This window comes from Bubalus kerabau, chromosome 2, assembly GCF_029407905.1.
Source record: "Bubalus kerabau isolate K-KA32 ecotype Philippines breed swamp buffalo chromosome 2, PCC_UOA_SB_1v2, whole genome shotgun sequence".
Taxonomy (NCBI): Eukaryota; Metazoa; Chordata; class Mammalia; order Artiodactyla; family Bovidae; genus Bubalus; species Bubalus kerabau.
This window is the reverse complement of record NC_073625.1, coordinates 173,552,732-173,574,078: the sequence shown is the minus strand read 5'-3', so window position 1 is coordinate 173,574,078 and position 21,347 is coordinate 173,552,732. Positions and strand designations below refer to the sequence as shown.

General features: G+C 39.3%; 1 protein-coding gene across 5 annotated transcripts in view; it reads left to right on the top strand.

The window, feature by feature from the left end:
- RASA2 (RAS p21 protein activator 2) overlaps nucleotides 1–15,369 on the top strand; it is a 126,276-nt gene extending 110,907 nt beyond the window's left edge. For all 5 annotated transcript variants that reach the window (XM_055569499.1, XM_055569498.1, XM_055569500.1 and 2 more), the window contains exons 20-24: nucleotides 7,159–7,241; nucleotides 8,091–8,299; nucleotides 9,006–9,109; nucleotides 10,522–10,711; nucleotides 12,299–15,369. In XM_055569499.1, the coding sequence (XP_055425474.1) occupies nucleotides 7,159–7,241; nucleotides 8,091–8,299; nucleotides 9,006–9,109; nucleotides 10,522–10,711; nucleotides 12,299–12,326 (614 nt within the window). In that variant the 3' untranslated portion in view covers nucleotides 12,327–15,369. The remainder of the gene's footprint in view (nucleotides 1–7,158; nucleotides 7,242–8,090; nucleotides 8,300–9,005; nucleotides 9,110–10,521; nucleotides 10,712–12,298) is intronic.
- The last annotated feature ends 5,978 nt before the right edge of the window (nucleotides 15,370–21,347 follow it).

Genomic DNA, 21,347 nt, shown 5'->3' with positions numbered 1-21,347 from the left:
ATATGCTGTTTTCTAAATTAAGAACCACTTTCTAAAATTTCCACCAAGCTTACTAATAATATATGATGAACAAATTCATCTCTGAAATCCCATATGTGTTCTCCAAATTTGATTAGATCTTGTCTACTTGAGGATGACCTTTTATACACAGATATGTATGTAGAGCCTACACAATTTCCATATGCTATCTGTATTCTAGCTCATATAATCAATGGACAATATAAAAGAAGTTTTCATGATGTTTTAAACACAAATCTCAGTACTTGGTTTTTACCTGCTCCTATCTTGACACACGGGGCTTCCCAGATGTCTTAGTGGTAAAGAATCCTCCTGCCAATGCAGGAGATGCAGGTTCCATCCCTGGGTCAGGAAGATCCCCTGGAAGAGGAAATGGCAACCCATTCCAATATTCTTGCCTGAAGAATACCATGGACAGAGAGGAGCCTGGTGGGCTACAGTCCATGGGGTCATGAAAGAGTTGGACACAACTTAGGGACTGAGCACACATTTTGATACACAGGTCTCTGAAGTATTTTTTTCTTTAATGTGTCATGTTTGTGGATTTGAAGATTGGATATTTTTTAAGAAGTCACTTCTCAAATTCATCTTGATTTTAACACAGTCCCACTACAAATCTACAAGGTTTTTTTGGTAAAAATTGACAAATTGATTCTAAAATTGATGTCAGTGGGGGAACAGAGGACTACAATGGCTGAAGCAGTGTTGAAAAAAATGAACAAAGTTGAAGGACTAAGACTAAGCTACAATATTCAAGTCTGAGATTTTGACATAAAAGCTAGAGGTAAACAGTCAAGAGTCCAGAAAGACACACACACATATGGTCAGTTTAGTTTTGACAGAAGTGTCAAGACAGTTCAATTGGGAAAGGAATGTATTTTCAACAAATGGTGTTAGAACAACTGGGTAAACACAGAAAGTGAACTTCATCTTATGTCATAGTACACACAAAATTTAATTCAAGATAAGAGGATCGGTGAAAGCATAAGAGAATATCTTTGCAACCATGGAGTATGCAATGATTTCTTAGGCTATTAAATGCACTGAACATTTTTTAAGATAAATTGAACTTCATTAAAGTAAGACTTTTCCATATTTCCCCCATTCTATCATTGCTCCTTCTTTCTTTTTTGTTCTAATAATGGGCATAAAATGTATTGCTTGGCAGTTGAAATTTTTCAATAGGTTGTTGGGATTTGAGTTTCTTTAAGCCATAAGCTAAGGGTTTTCACCAGCTTAAAAAAGTTTTTTCACTTATTTCTGTTCATTTTCTCTCCTTCTTAGGACTCAAGTTATACTTATCCAGGCATGCTTGAGACTGTTTCACAGGTCTCTGTGAGACTCAGTTCATTTGTCTTCATTCTTTATCTTTGTTCTTTAGCTTGGATAATTTCTATTTACTTTCATTGATTTATTTACCATCTCAAGTCTTTTTAGCTAAATGTGATGAATTTGTCATTCCATTTATTGTGCTTTTCAGCTCTAAAATTTGTTTGATTCTTTTTATAGTTTCTGTTCTCCTGTTTAAAGTCCACATTTGTTCAGTCATCATTAGCATCTTTTCCTTAAATTATTTAAACATTTATAATAATGGCTTTGCTTGCTAATAGAATAAATTCAGCATTTGAGCCCACTCAGACTCAGGTTGTTGGCTACTTTCTTTCCCAAGTATGGGTCACACTTTTCTGTTTTTCACATCTTATTTTTTTGGTTAAAAACTGAGCGGTGTATGTAATAAAGTGTGTCTGGATTCTGTTTGTTCTTCTGAAGGCTTGCTGCCTAGATTCACACTGCAGTGTCTGTGTTGTGTGTCTGTCTGTCTGTCTGTCTCTCTCTCTCATTCGCTCTCTCATTGTATAGCTGCTGTTGTCTTTACTCAGGTTCTGTTTTATTCCCTAATCCTAGCTGCCTCCCTAGGGGTCTCACCTGAGCTTTTTTAGCTTAGTGGCCAGCCAATGATTTGCGCATAGAGCTCAAATGCCTGAAGTCAGTAAGTCTTCTACCTTTTACCGCCTGTGCTGTTTTTGAATCAGAACATATTCAAAGGCACAGCAGATTCACAAGTCTTCCCAAGCTTTCCACTTTTGCCAGACTCTGGGATGATCCATATACAGGCATCTTTAGCAGTCAGCCAGGGAGGTGGTGTGTTTATGATCTCAGCCTTTCTGTAGCTCTGTTGTTTCTAAACCCTTAGGCTGAATCTGTAACCTTCAGCCAGTAAAGCTGTTGAGTTTTCATTGAACTGAGGAGTTATGGAAACACCTCCTCCCTGGAAGACAATAAATCCACAATTTCTAACCTATGCTTATAGCAGTTGTTCATGGATGAACACTTCTCAGATTTTTACTTGCATTTGGTTATTTTCCAGCACCCTGAAGTGGTTGTTTTTAATAATTTTCCCAGTCTTATCCTTATTTTTTGAGGAATAGAAGTATGCAACCTCAATATACTATCAAAAAAAAGATTAACAGTTACTTGATTTCAGCTATGTTCCTTAGGACCAGTATCTAGCTGGACTTCTGTTTTTCTTGGGGTAGTAATTTTTTTTTAATGGAAGTAGAATTCACATACCGTAAAATTCACCTATTGAAAGTATATAATTCATTTTCAGTATATTCACAAAGTTATGCAGTCACCACTGGTTACATAACATTTTCATCGCCCCAGAAAGAAAACCTGTACCCATTAACAGTCACTGCCCTGTCCTTCTTTCTCCCAGCCCCTGGCAAACACAAATCTGCTTTTTTGTCTGTGAATTTGCCTGTTCTGGACATTTCATGTAAATGGACTTAAAGAGTAACCTTTTGGGCTTCCCAGGTTTTGGACTTTCCCATCTTACTAGTGGTAAAGAACTTTCCTGCCAGCGCAGGAGACATAAGAGACGTGGGTTAGATCCCTGGGTTGGAAAGATCCCCTGGGGGAGGGCATGGCAACCCACTCCAGTATGCTTGCCTGGAGACTCCCATGGACAGAGGAGCCTGGAGGGCTGCAGTCTGTAGAGGCATACAGAGTCGGACACGACTGAGCGACTGAGCACGCATTAGCACGCAGCCCTTGTGACTGCCTTCTTTCACTTAGCATGATGTTTTCAAAGTTCATCTGTGATGTGGCATGAATCAGTACTTTATGGCTAAATAATATTTCATTGGATATATTCCAGATTTTACCAGTTTATCAGTTGATGTACCTTTAAATTGTTTCCAGTTTTTTATTATTATGAATAATGCCGCTGTGAACATTGACATACACTTTTTTGTATGGACATATATTTTCACTTCTCTTGGGTCTGTATCTAGGAGTGAAATCAGTGAGTCATATAGTAACTAACTTTATGTTTAACTTTTTGAGAAGGTGATGGTGATTTTTAACTAAAACTGGATTTGGCTTAAATTAAATTAAATTTCCCTGTTAAATTAGGGAAACTTAATACCGTCACATTTATTGTGATTACTGTAACCAATATTTTGTTTTGTGTTTTCTGTTTATTAAGCTCTTCTGTTCGTTGGGATTGGTTTTTTTCCTGCATTTTTATTGGAATAATCAGTCCCACACATATTCACTCTGTCTTATCTAGTGAGAGAATTTGGACATTCTGTTTCTACTTTTAAATTGTTAACAGATAGGTTTAAACTTACATGTTCATCTTATTGTCTGCAGTTAATCACCGTCTCCATTCAAGCCGAGAAGGAACATAGCGTGCTTTCAAATTTATTTTTCCTAACACTACCTAATGAAGTCATCTTAAATTTTAGTACTAGTTTCTGTTTCTTTTACCTTTTTATGTTTTCATCATTTTTTTCTAAGCATGCATGTGTGCTAAGTCGCTTCAGTCGTATCCAACTCTTTGCAACCCTGTGGACCATGCTGTCCATGGAATTTGCGACCAGGCTCCTCTGTCCATGGCAAGAATACTGGAGTGGGTTGCCATGCCCTCCTCCAGGGAATCTTCCCAACCCAGGGATCGAACCCGCGTCTCTTACATCTCCTGCATCGGCAGGCAGGTTGTTCACCACTAGTGCCACCTGGGAAGCCCTTTTCTAAGCAGTCTTAGCAGTTTTTCTGACGTCTTTGCCCAACACTATTTCTTATATTAACATACTTGTCTTTTTCCTGGATTCTTACTTATTTTGCGGGAGTTATGTCCTCAAGGAATTATTCCATATAGCTTTAGGGCTGATAAGTTTTCAGAGTTCTTACATATTAGAAAAAGTATTTTACCCTTACACTTGAATGATAAGTAAGACCGGATTTAAAATCATTTCCTATAAGATTTTTAAGATATTTCTCCACGATTTACTGGTTTCCATTGTTGGTGGTAAGGATTTTGATGTCATTCTTAGTCTTGATTGTTCTTGGAAACCCTCTGGACTTTCTTTAACCTTCAGGCTCTAAAATTCTGCCCAGTGTCTAAGTATTACCTTTCTTTCTTCCTATACTTTCATCAGCACTTGATGGGTCCTTTCAGTCTGAATATTTCTATCTTTATTCTTGGACATTTTCACTAGTAATTTTCTTCTGAACAACTCAGTTGTTTCTGGAATGCTTATTACAGCTGATCTCAAAACTTCTAAATTCAGCCATCATGGCTCTGTCCTTTTGTACTGTATATTTGGAGAGTCCTCAGTACAATCTTCTGTTTTACTGATTCACTTTGCAATTCGTTCAAGTTAACATTAGCAACTTCAGTTAATTTCAGTTAACTCTAATAATAATAACGTCATGTGTGCCTGGGAACAATGCATTTTCTCTCTGTATGCTGTGATATAATTTGTCCAGAAATCAACAAACACAGCAATTCTAGGATGTGGGTATGCTTTGTGTATTCAACAAATCTAAAGAGTTGTTGAAAATCTACACAATCTACTTCCTGCACAATTTTTAAATTCTCTGGACTCTGTGGTGCCCCATGTAGATTGGCACCCAAAGGCATGTCTCCTCTGCCCCCTCATGTGTTACACCCCTGATCTCCTCCGATGTTATTCTCTTTGTTGTACGTGTTTCCTTCAGAGTGCTGATTTTCCTCATCTGTTTGGTGATTTTTTTGGCAATTTGCTCATTTTTGTGTTACAGTGCATTCACCTGCCTGAGGATCCAGTAGCTCATGGCCAGTGGTTTCGAGGGAGGGAAAGGATGAGCTGCTGATGGGCAGGGGTGCTGGTGCTCGTCCCCTGGCATGGGCACTGTCAGCAGCCTGTGGCTACCCCGCTTTCCAGCCAGTACGCATCTTCACTGCTTCAACCTGGGACTGTGCCTCTGTGGACTGCTGCTTAGTACAAGCGGGTTGAGGGGGGCAGTATGTGAGGACCTAATTGACCCAGCTGCTCCAAACGCAGCTTACCACGTAGTCATCCTGATAGACATCTAAGTATGCCCCCCCTCTCCCCCCAGCTCGCTGTGTCCAGTGACTCTGGCTTGAAGCTCTTCTGACCAGCCCTCCTTTTGCAAATGTGTCTTTTCCTCCATGCGGCTCCGGCTGTGGCTTCTTGCAGTTTCCTCCCTCCTCGCTTCCCCTCACCCCTTCATAAATTTGATCTTGTCTGCTTCCAGCAGACCGCTGATAGTCTTTTCCTATTTTCCCATGTATATATAATTTGTAATTGTTGTATTTAAATGTCATTTCTTCAGAAAAGTTTTCCCTAACTGCCCGACTTAAAGTAACATCCCAATTACTTCCTGTTGCATCACTTTATGTTGCTATCTTTATTGCATTTATCTCTACCTAATATTTGTCCTCATCAGTCTTTCCAGACCTAAATGCAAACTTCATTAGGGGCCTCATATGTTCTATTCACTGCTCTATCCCAAGTGGTTAGGACAGTGTCTGGTATAGGATAGCTAAACGTGATAGCTAAATTAAGTGACTGTATATTGTATATCACACATCTGCTTGAATCACACGTATTTTAGATTTTACAGCAGGAACTAAGCTTAGCAAATACTCTTTGTTAATTTCTCTGTTCAATAAAGAAAACCTTTTTAGTGTCTTTAACCCCAAAGCTGTACATTAATCCATGAATAATATAAAAGATCTTCACCTTCAGCACTTCAGCCCACAAGTCATTAAACTGAAGTTTGTTGGGAGGAGGGAAGCAAAGCTTTCATTTTCTAAGAACCACATTTTATAATGTAAATGACCAGAAAAGTTCATGATTATATTTGCTTAGTTTCTATGATTATATGACAGAGAAGGCAATGGCACCCCACTCCAGTACTCTTGCCTGGAAAATCCAATGGACGGAGGAGCCTGGTAGGCTGCAGTCCATGGGGTCGCTAAGAGTCGGATACAGCTGAGCGACTTCACTTTCACTTTTCACTTTCCTGCATTGGAGAAGGAAATGGCAACCCACTCCAGTACCTGGAGAATCCCACGGATGGGGGAGCCTGGTTGGCTTCCATCTATGGGATCGCACAGAGTCCAACACGACTGAAGTGACTTAGCAGCAGCATGATTATATGAATGTATTTTATTCAAGTAAATTTTAAGTTGAAATGCATCATAGCCTCATGCCATTATGGAGCCCCTTTAGCAAACAAATTTCCAAATTCTTAAATTAGGTTAATGATTCACTCTACCAAGTAAAATTTTTACTTTCATTCCCTGTATCTCTTAAAGTAAATTTGGTAGCTCTAGTGAGCTGACCAGACAGTATGCAAAAGTAATGAACAATTTTTCAGTTTCAAATAATTGTTTTGAGGGTTAGTTCTTTAATTAAATATTAGGTTGGAGAAGCAGAAAAATCCACTTAGGTACAGTCAGATTCTTTGTTTATGTAATAACTCCATGAAGAAAATTCCATGTCTCAGCAAGTTTTGAGTAGGCCTTTATTGTAAATTACGTATTTTTTCAGTCCCCATATAATTAATGTTACAAAGTACAATAATAGTTTTATTTTCTACAGAGATCAAATTTATTCCCTAATTTTTCCATGAAAATGTTTTAATTTTAATTAAATAAAGAGGAAGTCATATCGTGGAAAACAGTGAAGATTCATTTGGTCCATAAAACATATTTATTATGCACATTTGGAAATGTGTAGGTTACTTACACACCCACCGTCAAGAGAATGATCTTAAACCATATAGAGTTAACCTTTCACCTTTATAATTCTGATGAAAATGATTTTATCTTTTATAATTTAGGCAAAGATGCAATTTACACAATTCCAGTGAAAAACATTCTTGCTGTGGAAAAACTGGAAGAGAGCTCTTTCAACAAGAAAAATGTAAGTTATAAAATTTAAAGTTTTTTAAACTGCATATATTACTTAGCTGAAAATTTTAAAAGAGATTTAGTATTTGTTTTTAATCATTAATATCTTATAATTCGTAGCTGGAACTCGGTTTAAAATTGTCCATTACTGTTGATGCTTTGTATAGTCCACCTCACCTATTAAGTTAAAGGTACTTTTTTCATTTAAGAATTCTGTACTCAATGGGCTCAGTGGTGAAGAATTCGCCTGCCAGTACAGTAGATGCAGGTTCGATCCGTGGGTTGGGAAGATCCCCTGGAGAAGGGAATGGCAACCATCTCCAGTATCCTTGCCTGGGAAATCCCATAGACAGGAGCCTGGTGGGCTGCAGTCCATGGAGTCGAAAGAGTCAGAAACAACTGAGTGACTAAACAACTTCTCTCAATACTTGAGTTTTATCAAATTTCTCAGCTTGACCTTCAGAATATAGTCCCAGCCTGTCTGTGCAGCCTAATCCTCTGCTGCCCTTCAGTACATACCAATAGATACCAGTGCACTCAAGTAACCAAGATGATTTCCTTGTTTCTATTTGCCCACTGCTCTCTTTACCCATAGGTTTTCCTCTGCCTGAAATTCTCTCCCTTTATTCCTATTTGTATGATAGCCCCTTCCCTAGGACTTGTGTGGTTTCTAAAAATTATATTCTGTTGTACTGTTTAGTACCGTGTGACTCCAGCAGTCCTGGGGACATAAGTTTATGACATACCTGAGCAACAGTTATCTAGCCACGCAAACTATATTTCTGTTATGTACCTTCTTGTGTTTTGTACTGTGTTTGATTTTTAGACTGTTACTAACTTTTTGTCTTAATTGTCTGTGAAGATGTTCCAAGTGATACACACGGAGAAACCACTCTATGTCCAGGCAAATAATTGTGTAGAAGCTAATGAATGGATAGATGTGCTCTGCAGGGTGAGCCGATGCAATCAGAACAGACTCAGCTCTTATCACCCCTCCGCATATCTAAACGGAAACTGGCTCTGCTGTCTGGAGACTAGTGAAAATGCTCTCGGCTGTAAGCCGTGTACTGCGTAAGTTTCTTTTTGATTACAAAGGCAGTGTCTTAAATGTGCTGTATTCATACAATGGGATATTATTCATCCATAAAACGGAATGATGTCCTGATACGTGCATGGATGCACCTTGAAAACATGCTGAAAAGAAGCCAGAAAAACATGCTAAAAGAAGTCCGACACAAAGGCCATGTACTTTAGGGTAACACTTACATGAAGTATCCAGCATAGGTAAATTTATGGAGACAAAATAGATTAGCAGTTGTGAGGGATTCGAGGGAGGGAACAATGGGGAGTACTTAATGAATACAGAGATTCTTCTGGGGTGATGAAAATGTTCTCAGTAAATTGTGGTTTCACAAGTCAAAAAAAGGGCAGTGTTTAAATAGATGTGCAAACTTGAGCAAGGTATTGAGGAAGAAGGGCCTAGCATTCTTGTTGTAATTGCGTGGAACAGCCATGGTAGCTTTACAGACTTATAAAGTAATATGATGAAGCACAAGTAATGAAAATGATTGCACTTAATATCCTCTTCCTTTTGAGTATAGTCACATAATGACCAAACCTAAGAATCTCAGTCTATTTAATTATCAAGTTAGACTAGATTCCTAAGGTTCCTTTTACAAAATTCTATGTTTCTGTTTTCAGTCTCAAACAGTCAGAAGTCTTTAGCATGTTAACAAAATGATATTTTCCCAATGTGTTTTATTTCATTTTTACACAGAGGTGTCCCTGCAGACATACAAATAGATATTGATGAAGACAGAGAAACAGAAAGAATTTATTCCCTTTTCACCCTCAGTTTACTTAAGCTGCATAAAATGGAAGGTAAGTGTATAATTAAAATTCTTTTATATAATCATGATCCTTCATTACCAGTACCTGAAGTGTTGCTTTGGCATTATCTTAAAGTCAAAAGATTCTCCTTCAGTTCAGTTCAGTTCAGTCGCTCAGTCGTGTCCAACTCTTTGCAACCCCATGAAGTGCAGCATGCCAGGCCTCCCTGTCCATCACCAACTCCCGGAGTTCACTCAAACTCATGTTCATTGAGTCGGTGATGCCATCCAGCCATCTCATCCTCTGTCATCCCCTTCTCCTCCTGCCCCCAATCCCTCCCAGCATCAGAGTCTTTTCCAATGAGTCAACTCTTCGCATGAGGTGGCCAAAGTACTGGAGTTTCAGCTTCAGCATCAGTCCTTCCAAAGAACACCCAGGACTGATCTCCTTTAGAATGGACTGGTTGGATCTCCTTGCAGTCCAAGGGACTCTCAAGAGTCTTCTCCAACACCACAGTTCAAAAGCATCAATTCTTCGGCACTCGGCTTTCTTCACAGTCCAACTCTTACATCCATACATGACCACTGGAAAAACCATAGCCTTGACTAGATGGACCTTTGTTGGCAAAGTAATTCCTCTGTTTTTGAATATGCTATCTAGGTTGGTCATAACCCTCCTTCCAAGGAGTAAGCGTCTTTTAATTTCATGGCTGTAATCATCATCTGCAGTGATTTTGGAGCCCCCAAAAATAAAGTCTGACACTGTTTCCACTGTTTCCCCATCTATTTCCCATGAAGTGATGGGACCCAATGCCATGATCTTCATTTTCTGAATGTTGAGCTTTAAGCCAACTTTTTCACTCTCCTCTTTCACTTTCATCAAGAGGCTTTTGAGTTCCTCTTCACTTTCTGCCCTAAGGGTGGTGTCATCTGCGTATCTGAGGTTATTGATATTTCTCCCGGCAATCTTGATTCCAGCTTGTGCTTCTTCCAGCCCAGCGTTTCTCATGATGTACTCTGCATGTAAGTTAAATAAACAGAGTGACAATATATAGCCTTGACGTACTCTTTTTCCTATTTGGAACCAGTCTGTTGTTCCATGTCCAGTTCTAACTGTTGCTTCCTGACCTGCATATAGGTTTCTCAAGAGGAAAGTCAGGTGGTCTGGTATTCCCATCTCTTTCAGAATTTTCCACAGTTTATTGTGATCCACATAGTCAAAGGCATTTATCAAAATGTTACCTATATGGAAGGTGACAAACTCCCAAAGGAGTTCTTTAAATAAAAATATTGTTTTTGCATATGTAATTATCATAATTAATAAAATGTATGGATTTTGGTTGTCTATGCATTTCCAGGGGAGCTTTTCCCAGCTTGAGCCCCTCTTGAAAAGTTCTTATTTATATTACAGATTATGCTTAATGGATTTAGTTGTCTGATCAGAGATTTCATTTCCTCTTGTAGAGGCTTGTGGAACTATAGCAGTCTATCAAGGACCACAGAAGGAGCCTGATGACTATTCCAACTTTGTAATTGAGGATTCTGTAACAACCTTCAAGACAATTCAACAAATAAAAAGTGTCATAGAGAAGCTAGATGAACCTCATGAAAAGTATAGGAAGAAAAGATCAAGTAGTGCAAAATACGGGAGCAAGTAAGTACTGTTAAGATACTTCAGACATTTCTGAACACAGTTTGCGCTTTCCTCTGCTACCCTCTACTCACACCTGAAGTGCAGGTCTCCTGCCTACCTTCCTCTCTCAAGACAAACTTAGAACCTTTCTCTTGTGCAGGAATCTCTGGAGTCACTCCTGCAGGAGTCTTTTCAATTCTAGCATCATTCATTGTGTTGGGGCAGTACCTTATCGTCACCTTCAGTGGTATATGTCAATTTAATCACTGAATTGAATACTTAGTAGCTTGTTGTTTTGATTTTTGCTGATCCTCTTCTTTATCTGTCACAGTACCTTTATACATCCTAAGTACAAAAAAAATTAGCTTTGACAGTGCTAGAAGTATTTTATAATTGATGCTTTGGATCCATCTCAGAGGCAGATGGACACTGATAGGAACAGCAACAACAGTTATTAAGGACCTTCCTCCTTACCACTAGACACTGTGCCAAGTACTTTACATTCCATCAATTAGATTTTTTTTAGCAGCAAGTAACAGAAAATCTCAATGGCTTAAATAATAGGAAAATGTTTAATCTCACAAATTAAAAGTCCTGATTTCTACATTTAGCTAGTTCAGCTCAACACTGTCATCAAGGATGATCCAGCCACTCAGCCATTAGAAATCAAACAAGATGATTTCTGTCTTCCTCAGGCTGGTGCCCTTATGGTCACAGCTGGGCTGCAATAGTTCACATTTATAATAATAGTGTCTAGAGGCAGAAAGAGCTGTTTCTTCCTCAAAAGGAAAGAAACCTTGTCTGAATTTACCCTGGCTTCCCCTGAGCCGTGGGGGCTGCCCAGCAGCAGCACTAGAATCAGGTTTCTGTCTGCACAGAGGTACAGCTGGGATTGAACCCAGGTCTCCCGCATTGTAGGTGGATTCCCTCCAACTGAGCTATCAGGGCAGCCATAGAGCTGATTAATAAGGGGGCTTTGAATCTTGGCCCCAACCATTTTAAGTATTTTTTTTAACTTACGTGGATTGATCATTTTAATTGTGTTTTATAAACAATAAAAATCAGTTTGACTGGTATAAATATTTGTGTTCTGCCTAGATAGAAGGCTCAGTACAGAAAAAAGGTTATTGTAAGCATCCTATTACTGTCTTTTCTACATTAGTATATTTTGTTCTCTTCCAACGGTAAAGTAATGCAGTTTTCTTAGAGCCATGGCAGGTTTCCATGAGGTTCTAGCCAGTGCTTGGCATCCTTCCTAAGTAGTATTCTCCCCCACCGTACCCACACACACTATACCCCTTCCAGTTGTATTTTTCTCTCTTAAAACCTAGCCCTCTTTCTTGTGCTAAATATTTTATTTGTTTATCTTATTTTCTCTGTAGCAGAATATAGGCTCCACAGGGCCAAGGGTTTTGTCATTTGTCTTCACCTCTGTGTCCACAGTTGCTAAAACAGTGCCTGACATTTACTGGGTAGTCACAAAAAGCTTGCTAAATCAGTGACGTAGGACTTGGCAAGAGAGAATTACAGACACTGGATACTATGAGATATTTGTTACTTTTTACAATTTTTTTCAACATTTGAAAAATTATTTTTATTATTTTCTAGGGAAAATCCAATCGGGAAAATATTTTAGAGTTTGGCCAATTGATTCAGAAGAACTGGAAGATATTTTAGTTGGAGTTTTTCAATTCATCGTGTATTTTGTTCATAGTATTTAAGAATGAACATCGGCTTCACTGTCATCTGCATTCACATTGTATTTAATATTTAATAATTGAAACTAACTGTTTGGAAATTCTGGTGTGATGTTTCACTAGAGAATTTAAAACCCAGGATTCCCTTCATATCTTATGTGTTGAAAGCCATGTTTCTGCAACTTCTTTTTAATAGAAAGACTCTTCCTAAAGAAACTTTATAACAAAAGGAGAACTCCTCCATAGCAAGAAACCATCTCTTCTTGTAACACTCCATGTTCTGTGGACTTTTCACTACCATTAGTGCCTGCTCTATACTGCCAACATTGTGTTTTACTAGAAAATTTCAATCCATGACTATTCAGAGCTTTCCGTTTAGTTCATCTAGACCCTTCCTCTTCAAAAAAAAAACAAAAAAGATCTCCTTTGGCCCATCGGTCATTACAGATTACATTAGAGACAGTGACAGAAACTTTAGAAACTACCACAGTATCCTTGAAAGTTGGTGGACCCTTTTACCCATTTAGAGATGCAAACAGAGCTCAGATAGGAGAAATCAGGGAACCTGTACTGTTGTCTGCATCTTGTTTACATGTGGGATGAGTGATGGCAGATGAAATAAAACCAGACCACTAAATTTTTCTTCACCGTTTAAACATCAGGTACTCATATTTTTGATTTGAGAATTCAGGTGGTTGTGACTTCTAAGGACTTCACTTCTGAAAAAGAAGAGAAAGTAAACAATGGGAACAGGTGGTGGTACAATCACTCGACTTCACTCGTTGCCCCATCATTATAAGGGCCACCACCACGGGACGCCCTCCTCCCACGTGAGGGTGAGATCCAACTCGAGGACAGTCACTCGGTGCACTTTACTCATCTGGGCGACCCCAGGTTATACTTCAGATACTCCATGGTATCTAACCTTTATGATCAGTTGAATGATCAGTGTTTAAGTCTAGAAATAATGCTTTCTTGAAAATGTTTATATTTCACTGCTGTTTCCTTATTGCCTGCTAGCCAAATGGAATTGGGCAAGCAACTGTTTGAATCCTGTTTTTCCCTAATAATTTACCTTTATCCTAAAAATCACAACTGTAAATAAGCAATTGAAGCAAGTTGCCACCTTGAAGTTAAGAAGGATACACTTTGCTTCATCAGTATTAAAAACCATGGTACTCTTATTACATGTTTTTAAATTCAAAACATTTTCTAAATGTGGTACTTTGAACCTTGGAGTATTTTACATGTTTCTGTTTAAAACTGTGACTTATTAATGTAAGTCTAGCTAGTAGTGCTTTTTTGTTTCCCTGAACATAAGCTATATTTCAAGATACACTTTGCCAATTATGTTATTGGTGAGTAATTGTTTTTAAATTATAATGTTACTGGGTAATTATTTTTAAAGACCATTGGCAAACAATCAAAGTTCCATAAATGATTACAACTAAGTAATGTATTTCTCTAAAGGACTTGTAAAAATCAGTTAGTTTTATTTAAGGATCAGTCCATGTCTGCATTAAGTTATTCCTGGCCCATTTTAAAGACAAGTTTGAAAAAGACTTTTAAATTTTATGAGCTTGTAGATTCCATAAACTCCACTGATTCATCAGTGTGAAAGAATTTTACCGTTTTAATCCATTTCTCACTGTTGAATTTTATTCATATTGAAATTCCCTTTTCAGAGTCTCTGAATGTCCGCCTGGAAAGGCCACGTGAGCATTGCCAGGTACCGCTCATTGCTCTCCAGTGGCTTCTTCACTTATATTCTGACATTTCTCATATCAAGCCCTTGGTAACATAATACCAAGTTATGACTGTTTTTAAAGATCACAGTGTTCTCAAAGGGACCAAGGCTGTCTGAATATGTAACTCAGAATTTGAAAAGAATTCAGTTACTAGTTCTTTTCTTCACTTTTAAACAGCCAGTTTGACTGGAATTAACCACCTTGGCACAGCCTAAAAACAAGTAATGTGAAATGAAATTTTCTTTGAAAGTCTTCTGAAATAAGAGACCATGTCAGTGGGACCCAAAGATAACCGAGGTACTTTTACTTGCTTCCAAGGGCCTCATTCTTCCGCTGTTACTTATGAGTACTTTGATTTTTACTACCTGATCTGCTTTCTCTCCCTTTTCCAAACTTGAAAAATACATGGCAGCTCACTTTACCCTAAAGCCCTGAAAACCCCAAGAAAGCAAGCAAAGGATGATCCGGAGAAACTCTTGCCATAAATGCCGATTTGGTTCTTAGTTTAGCCATTTCCATCATTTGAAATTATGGTGGCGTGTCGCTTGTTTTGTTGTTGTCGTTTGTTCTTTGTTTAGCTTTGTTTTTTAATATTCATTTAATATGATAATAGGCAATAGCAACATTTTTTTACTCCCAGGAATATAATTTATCAAATTGAACTATTTTCTTTGCCAAAGAAATATGTTTATAATATCACGGGTAATGATTTAAGTGTCAAAACAAGGCTTTGCTTATTGTACAAAAAAAAAAAAAGGGTGATGAATGATGTAGCTTTTGTTTCTGTTTCTGAAGCCTAATTTCATTGATTTTTCAGAAAGGCTTATTTATGCCAGGTTTTAGAAGACAGATGTCATTTTTAAGTAAAAGCACCTTTAATTTGTTCTAACGGTACATCCTGTAAAGACAAAAATCCTCAAAGCCTTTTAGGTGTCCTTACAGTATGTGAAAACTACAGGACTCATTCTAAATTACCAGTCTCGATTGATATTATCTGCTTCCATTTTTATTAACTTGGAAATTAATATGTTGCTAGTAAATATTGGTTTTTACAGTGTCCGGTTTGAAAATGTAAGTTATCAAAATTTAATGTAGTGAATTTGTGTAACCATGTTGTATTGTTGAGAATGTATTTTTATTTAAATTTTATTTTCTTATCAAGAGTATTATAAAAATTAAAAACTTTTGTAGCTGTTGCTTGGAAATAACAAATAAATTACAAGAAGCCTGTCCACTCTCTGCGTGACCTCACTTTCTCACTGATGAGAGAATCTCTGCTAATTAGAATGACCGTAACTCACCTATTAGGAAGGGAATAGCAAGTGAGGAGTCCTCAATAACAGAAGAGCAAGCCATCTGAAAAGGGTGCGAAACCTCCTGCGGCATTTATCTGGGCTGGTTGTTTGGACCGAGGCCCTTGTTTATTCATTCAGCAGACTTGTCTGGAGGACCTGCCGTGTGCAGGTGCTGTGCAGGACCCGTCGTTCCCAAGAGCCGTGCGCGTCCAGTGTGTGGGGGTATATTCCACTCATCTGAGTCCACAGTTTAGAGCTGACTTGTGCCCCCAGTGAAAGGAGCCAGGATCTTCCCCATTACTACCCTCAGCAGCCTCTTATTATTTCTAAACAAACCTTGATAAGACCTGCAACTCCAGAGGAATTGCAGGTTGGTAAAGATGAAGGAATAGGGTTCTGAATCTCTTAAGCATCTTATTTTTATTGAAATACCAGACTCCCACATAAGCCCATGTATTAGAACAGACCTTAGAAAAACTGGTAAGGGCATAGTTGAACTCACCATCAGTCAGCTGGATATAATGGGCATCTATAGACTCATCATTTTAAAGAAAAGAATAGACCTTAGAATAGAAACATCAAGAGGTTCTATGCAAGTTTTATTCATGATACAAGCTAGTTCTTCAGATAGAGGAGACCATATTTTTGGTGGGTTTCCCTTTTCAAGTTTCATGATTCCAAAATAAGAGCCACCTGAGGCCAAGCAGAGTCCCTTCCTGTTGCAGTTGCCAGTGTGAGTTTCCCTACTACCCTAAGTCTCAACGGCCAGTGTGGTCCTTCAGAGAATACCTGCCTTGGGTATACCTGATGTACTTTAGAAATAAACTGACCAGAGACCGTGAGTCTTCATTCCTCGTTCACATCTTCACCTGAAGTTTAGTTTCTTGTGGCTGAAAGTCTCACTCTGTGGCTTATCGTTCTGCCATGTGACATGTTAGTTTGGTGAGCCATTTGGTGCCATGTTTTAAGCTTATGTCTAGGTATTATATTAACAGCAGAGAAGGTGTAACCTGCTTAAAGCCCTATTTGGATTTATTTAGTTTTCTGCATTGTCTCAAATTGTCTTTATTTCATACTATCAAAGCCTTTGTGCTTTCTTTGTATTGATCTACTTTTTGACATGGTCTTAGATACATGGAGTTTTTGCTCATCAAAAAAAAGTTCTGTCTAGAGTAGACAACATTGTTTTCCAAATTTAACACATATTCTCAACTCTACCCAGAACTGAGAAGGCCACACTGCACTGTTAATAATGCACCCATCATTTTAGACAGACTCGGTGCTGGGCAGACTGAGGGATGCTTCGAGACGCATGTCAGAATCTCCCTGAGGAGATAGAGGGCTCAGATGTAGTTTGAAAAGGCATAGTCAATAAAATTCGTACACTTGAAAGTGCAAACACCTGTTTTTGTACTTCATACTACAGAAAAATCTCAACAAAATCTTGACCCATACAAATGCGTAGGTGAGACCACAGTTTTCATCCAGGGGCCCTTTGCAGTATGGAGCCTGCGATATTTATGTTAATATGGGGCATTTTTTAGAAGTTTGGGAAACACTGCAATATGGGCTAACATGAATTCCAAATCCTGATCCCCAGTCTCTCAAACTCTACATCAGAAGTTGGTGTCGGGTAAGAATACAACCACAACCACTGCCTCCTTGCAGCTTGCATTCTGAGGAGAGGAGGCAGATGAGACGAAGAGGTAAAATGTGTCTGATGGTGAGAAGTATTATGGAGCAAAGTAAAGCAGGGAAGGGAGACAGTGCTGTGTATGGAGCTGGAGGGGCTGGGATACAGTTTAAAATTAGGGACTTCCTTAGTGGTCTTGTGGCTAAGACTCCACTTTCCCAATGCAAGGGACATGGGTTCAGTCCCTGGTCAGAGAACTAGATCCCACATGCTCCCACTAAGAGATTGCATCCCTCAACGAAAGACCCCACACGCCACAGTGAAGATCGAAGATCCCGTGTGCCAGAAAAAAGACCCAGCACAGCCAAATAAGTAAATGAGTAAATATTTAAAAAATAAACTTAGGTTTATTCTAAGTTTAAAATAAACTTAGAATTCTAAGATTCTCCAGCAAGACCTCACTAGGAAGCTTACATTTGAACCAAGATCTGAGGAAGATGAGGAAAGGGAGTCTTAACAGAAATGTAGGGAAAGATCCTCCCATCTCAAAAACAGCAAGGAGATGAGTGTGGCCAGAACAAAATGAGTAAGAGGGACTGGTAAGATCCTGCAATGAGGGAGGGTTTTGAGCAGTGGGGTGACATGATGGACTTGGCTTTTTCAGATTGCTCCGGCTGAGAGAAGTCTCACAGGCATAGGAGGCAGTTGGAGATTGGGTTGAAGCATGTGAGGTTCATATGGAACACAGAGGACCCCAAACAGCCAAGGGGAGCCTGACAAAAGGAGACCAGCAGCTGGAGGAAACTCTGCTCTTGACTTCATATCCTGAAGCTACAGAAATAAGACAGTGTAGAAATGGTACAAGAGATGCATGGGCCAGAGGAATAGAAGAGAATGCCCAGGAATAAACCCACAAATACGTGGTCAGTTAATTTATGACAAAGCTGCCATATAAAGGACATAGAGTAGCCAAAGAACGTTGGTCACTAAGTCGTGTCCAACTCCACGACCCCGTGGACTGCAGCTCGCCAGGCTTCCTTGTCCCTCACTATCTACTGGAATTTGGTCAAACTCATGTCCATTGAGTCAGCGAAACCATCTCATCCTCTGCTGCCCCCTTTCCTTTTTGCCTTCAATCCTTCCCAGCATCAGGGTCTTTTCCAGTGAGTCAGCTCTTCCATCAGGGGGCCAAAGTATTGGAGCTTCAACATCAGTCCTTCCAATGGCTATTCAGGGTTGATTTCCTTTAGGACTGACTAGTTTGATCCCTTGCAGTCCAAGGGACTCTCAAGAGTCTTCTCTAGCACCACAATTCAAAAGCATCAATTTTTCAGCACTCAGCTTTCTTTATGGTCCAACTCTTACACCCTAAGGATATGTCCCTCGATAAATCACTTGGAAAATGGAACATCACAAGCCAAAGGACACTGCACATCATCTGCTTTGCACACAAAACTAAACACACAACTGTGCACATCAAGCCCTTCCTTTGCTGAGTCCTCTAATGACAGACCCCAGGCAGTCAGCCACATACAGAAGATTCTCCCCAGTTTTTCACCACTTTTTCTCCCATGGCATAACCTTATGCAGGTCCTGAAGAAACTGAGATCCGCTAAATGTGGTTCCAGCTCTGAATTGTCCTGAAACCAAACCCCTGGCATGTCCTGTCATCTGTGCTAAGTCACCTCAGTTATGTCTGACTCTTTGCAATCCCATGGACTGTAGCCCACCAGGCTCCTCTGTCCACAGGATTCTCAAGGCAAGAACACTGGAGTGGGTTGTCATTTCCTCCTCCAGGGGATCTTCCTGGCCCAAGAAGCAAACTCCCTCTCTTATGTCTCCTGCATCGACAGTTGGGTTTTTTACCACTAGCGCCACCTAGGAGGCCCTCCTGTCAGCTGTATGCAATGCTTTGCTAAGTCACTTCAGTTGTGTTGTGCACAGAGCCAAATCTGCCAGGAGGTCAAATTTAGCCCAATCTGCACTGCTAAGAGAGGCAGGCTTATCGCCCTCTGCTGGCCAATTGTGAAATGCAGGCCTCACCCACTCAACAGTTCTGTGGAGGCCAAGATCCCTGCTGTCAGTCCTGCTGAATCTATTATACTTTGGGAATTCAAAGGGATGAAGGCCAGTATCCCATGACTTCTCAAAGAGTTCTAGAACAATTAGAAATCATACGCAATGAAATGAACATACATTCAAACTTTACAACTCACACCTAAAATCACTCAAAATTGTCCACTGACACATTTAAAAATATAAACATTATAGAAGAAAACATAGAAGAAAACAAACATGGCCATGGGCTTGTCACATAGGTCAGGAGCTTTGACTTTTAATGTACAGCATGAAAAGCCCACACAGAAAAGGGAGGGGGAATTAATAACATGTACTGTCTACAACTAAAAATTTTTACTTAGGGATACCAAACTCAAAAACCAAAAGATAAGCCTCAAAGTGGGAGAAAAATATTTGCTAAACACATGTCTTATAAAGAATTTGTTATCACATTAACAATCGATAAATCATGCAGATAAAAGTACTTTCTTTTGCTAATGCAAGTTTTATGTTTGAAATTACTGTGAAGTCAGTAACATTCCAAAACCCCATGTCAGTACCACACCAGAAAACACAGAAAACATCACGTTACAGGGAAAAACATTTCTCTACAAAGTCCAAGCCTTACCCACTTCAGTTCACACAAAGAATCATCACCGCTCTCCTAGGGGTCCACATGTAACTGGCAGGAACTGTGAGAAGGTTATATCAGGAGCCACTGTGTCTTCCATATTGCAGATGACCAGGATGTGACAGAAAGACTGAACTCTAACAGTTCCAATTTTCTGCATTATTCCAACAACAAACTATTAGAACTAATATATGAATTCAGTAAAGTTACCAAATCAACACACAAAAATCAACTGCGTTTCTAAACACCAATAACAAACCATCAGAAAGAGAAAATCAGTTTGCAACTGCATCAAAAAGAACAAAATACCAAGGAATAAATTTAACCAAGGACTTGAAATACCTGCAACACTGAAAATATAGACATTAATGAAGAAATCAAGGATGCAAATAAATGGAATGATATCCTGTGTTCGTGGATGAAAAAGAATCAGTAGTGCTAAAATGTCCATTCCACCCAAAAGAATATATACTTTCAATGCAATTCTTAGCCGAATTCCAATGGCATTTTTCACAGAGACCAAACAACCATCCTGATATTTGTATGGAACCACAGAGAACTCTGAACAGCTAAGGGAACCTGAGAAAAGACACCAGCAGCTAGAGGAAACTCACTCTCTGATATTAAACCAATTAATCTATGACCTACTAGATGTCTCCTGATTCAAAGATCTCACAGTGTGAAAAGACATGTGCTTTGGAATTGCTGTGAAACATGGATTCTCAGATGAACAAAAATAAAAATAAAGCTGATTCTGTCTTTGAACTCCATCTAGATTCATGGATTCTCAGACGAACAAAACAATAAAAACGTCATACGTAAACTTCCAAACATACATGATTTTAGTAAAAGATTAATATCGCAGATAGTTGGGTAAAGGGATCTTTCACTGACTGGTATTGAGAAAATTGTAACTGTCTAGGAAAAAAGTCTCCTATCTCACATGTGATACACACACACACACACACTCACACACACACACTCCAGCTCTACCAAATATGTGAAACCAAGAACGTAACAATTTTAAAAGAACTCAAGGTATAACAATTGTTATATTATCAGAATAGGGAAGGTTTTTTCAAATATGTCAAAAATCGAAAAGCCACACAGAAAGACTGATAATCCGACTGCTTAAAAACAAACAAAACCCAGTGGCAAGGCCAACACTGCGCCCCCATCAAAGTGAAAAAACCATAGGTGAGCTGGGAAGTAGCCTGGCCACTCGCCCCAACAAGGCCTTGACACCCCATCATGTCTCCAGGGTCCTCACTCTCCCCAGAGCCCCACCTACATGGCTGCTGCCATGCCAGGTTATACAGACCTCAGTCGTCTAACATGCAAGGGTTCTTTTATTACAAAGACAGTGCGTTGAATGGTGGCCCCAAAAGGTGTGTCCACCAGAACATATGAAGGGACCTTACCCGAAACAAAGGGTCATTGCAGACTTAGTGAAGAAGCTGAGAAGAGGTCATCCTGGATGAGGGTGACCCAAATCCAATGACAGTGTCCTCATATGAGACAGGAGAGGAGAGCCAGAGAGAAGCCACAAGAAGATGGAGTTGGGAGGGAGGTCGCCACAAGCCCAGAGATGCCCA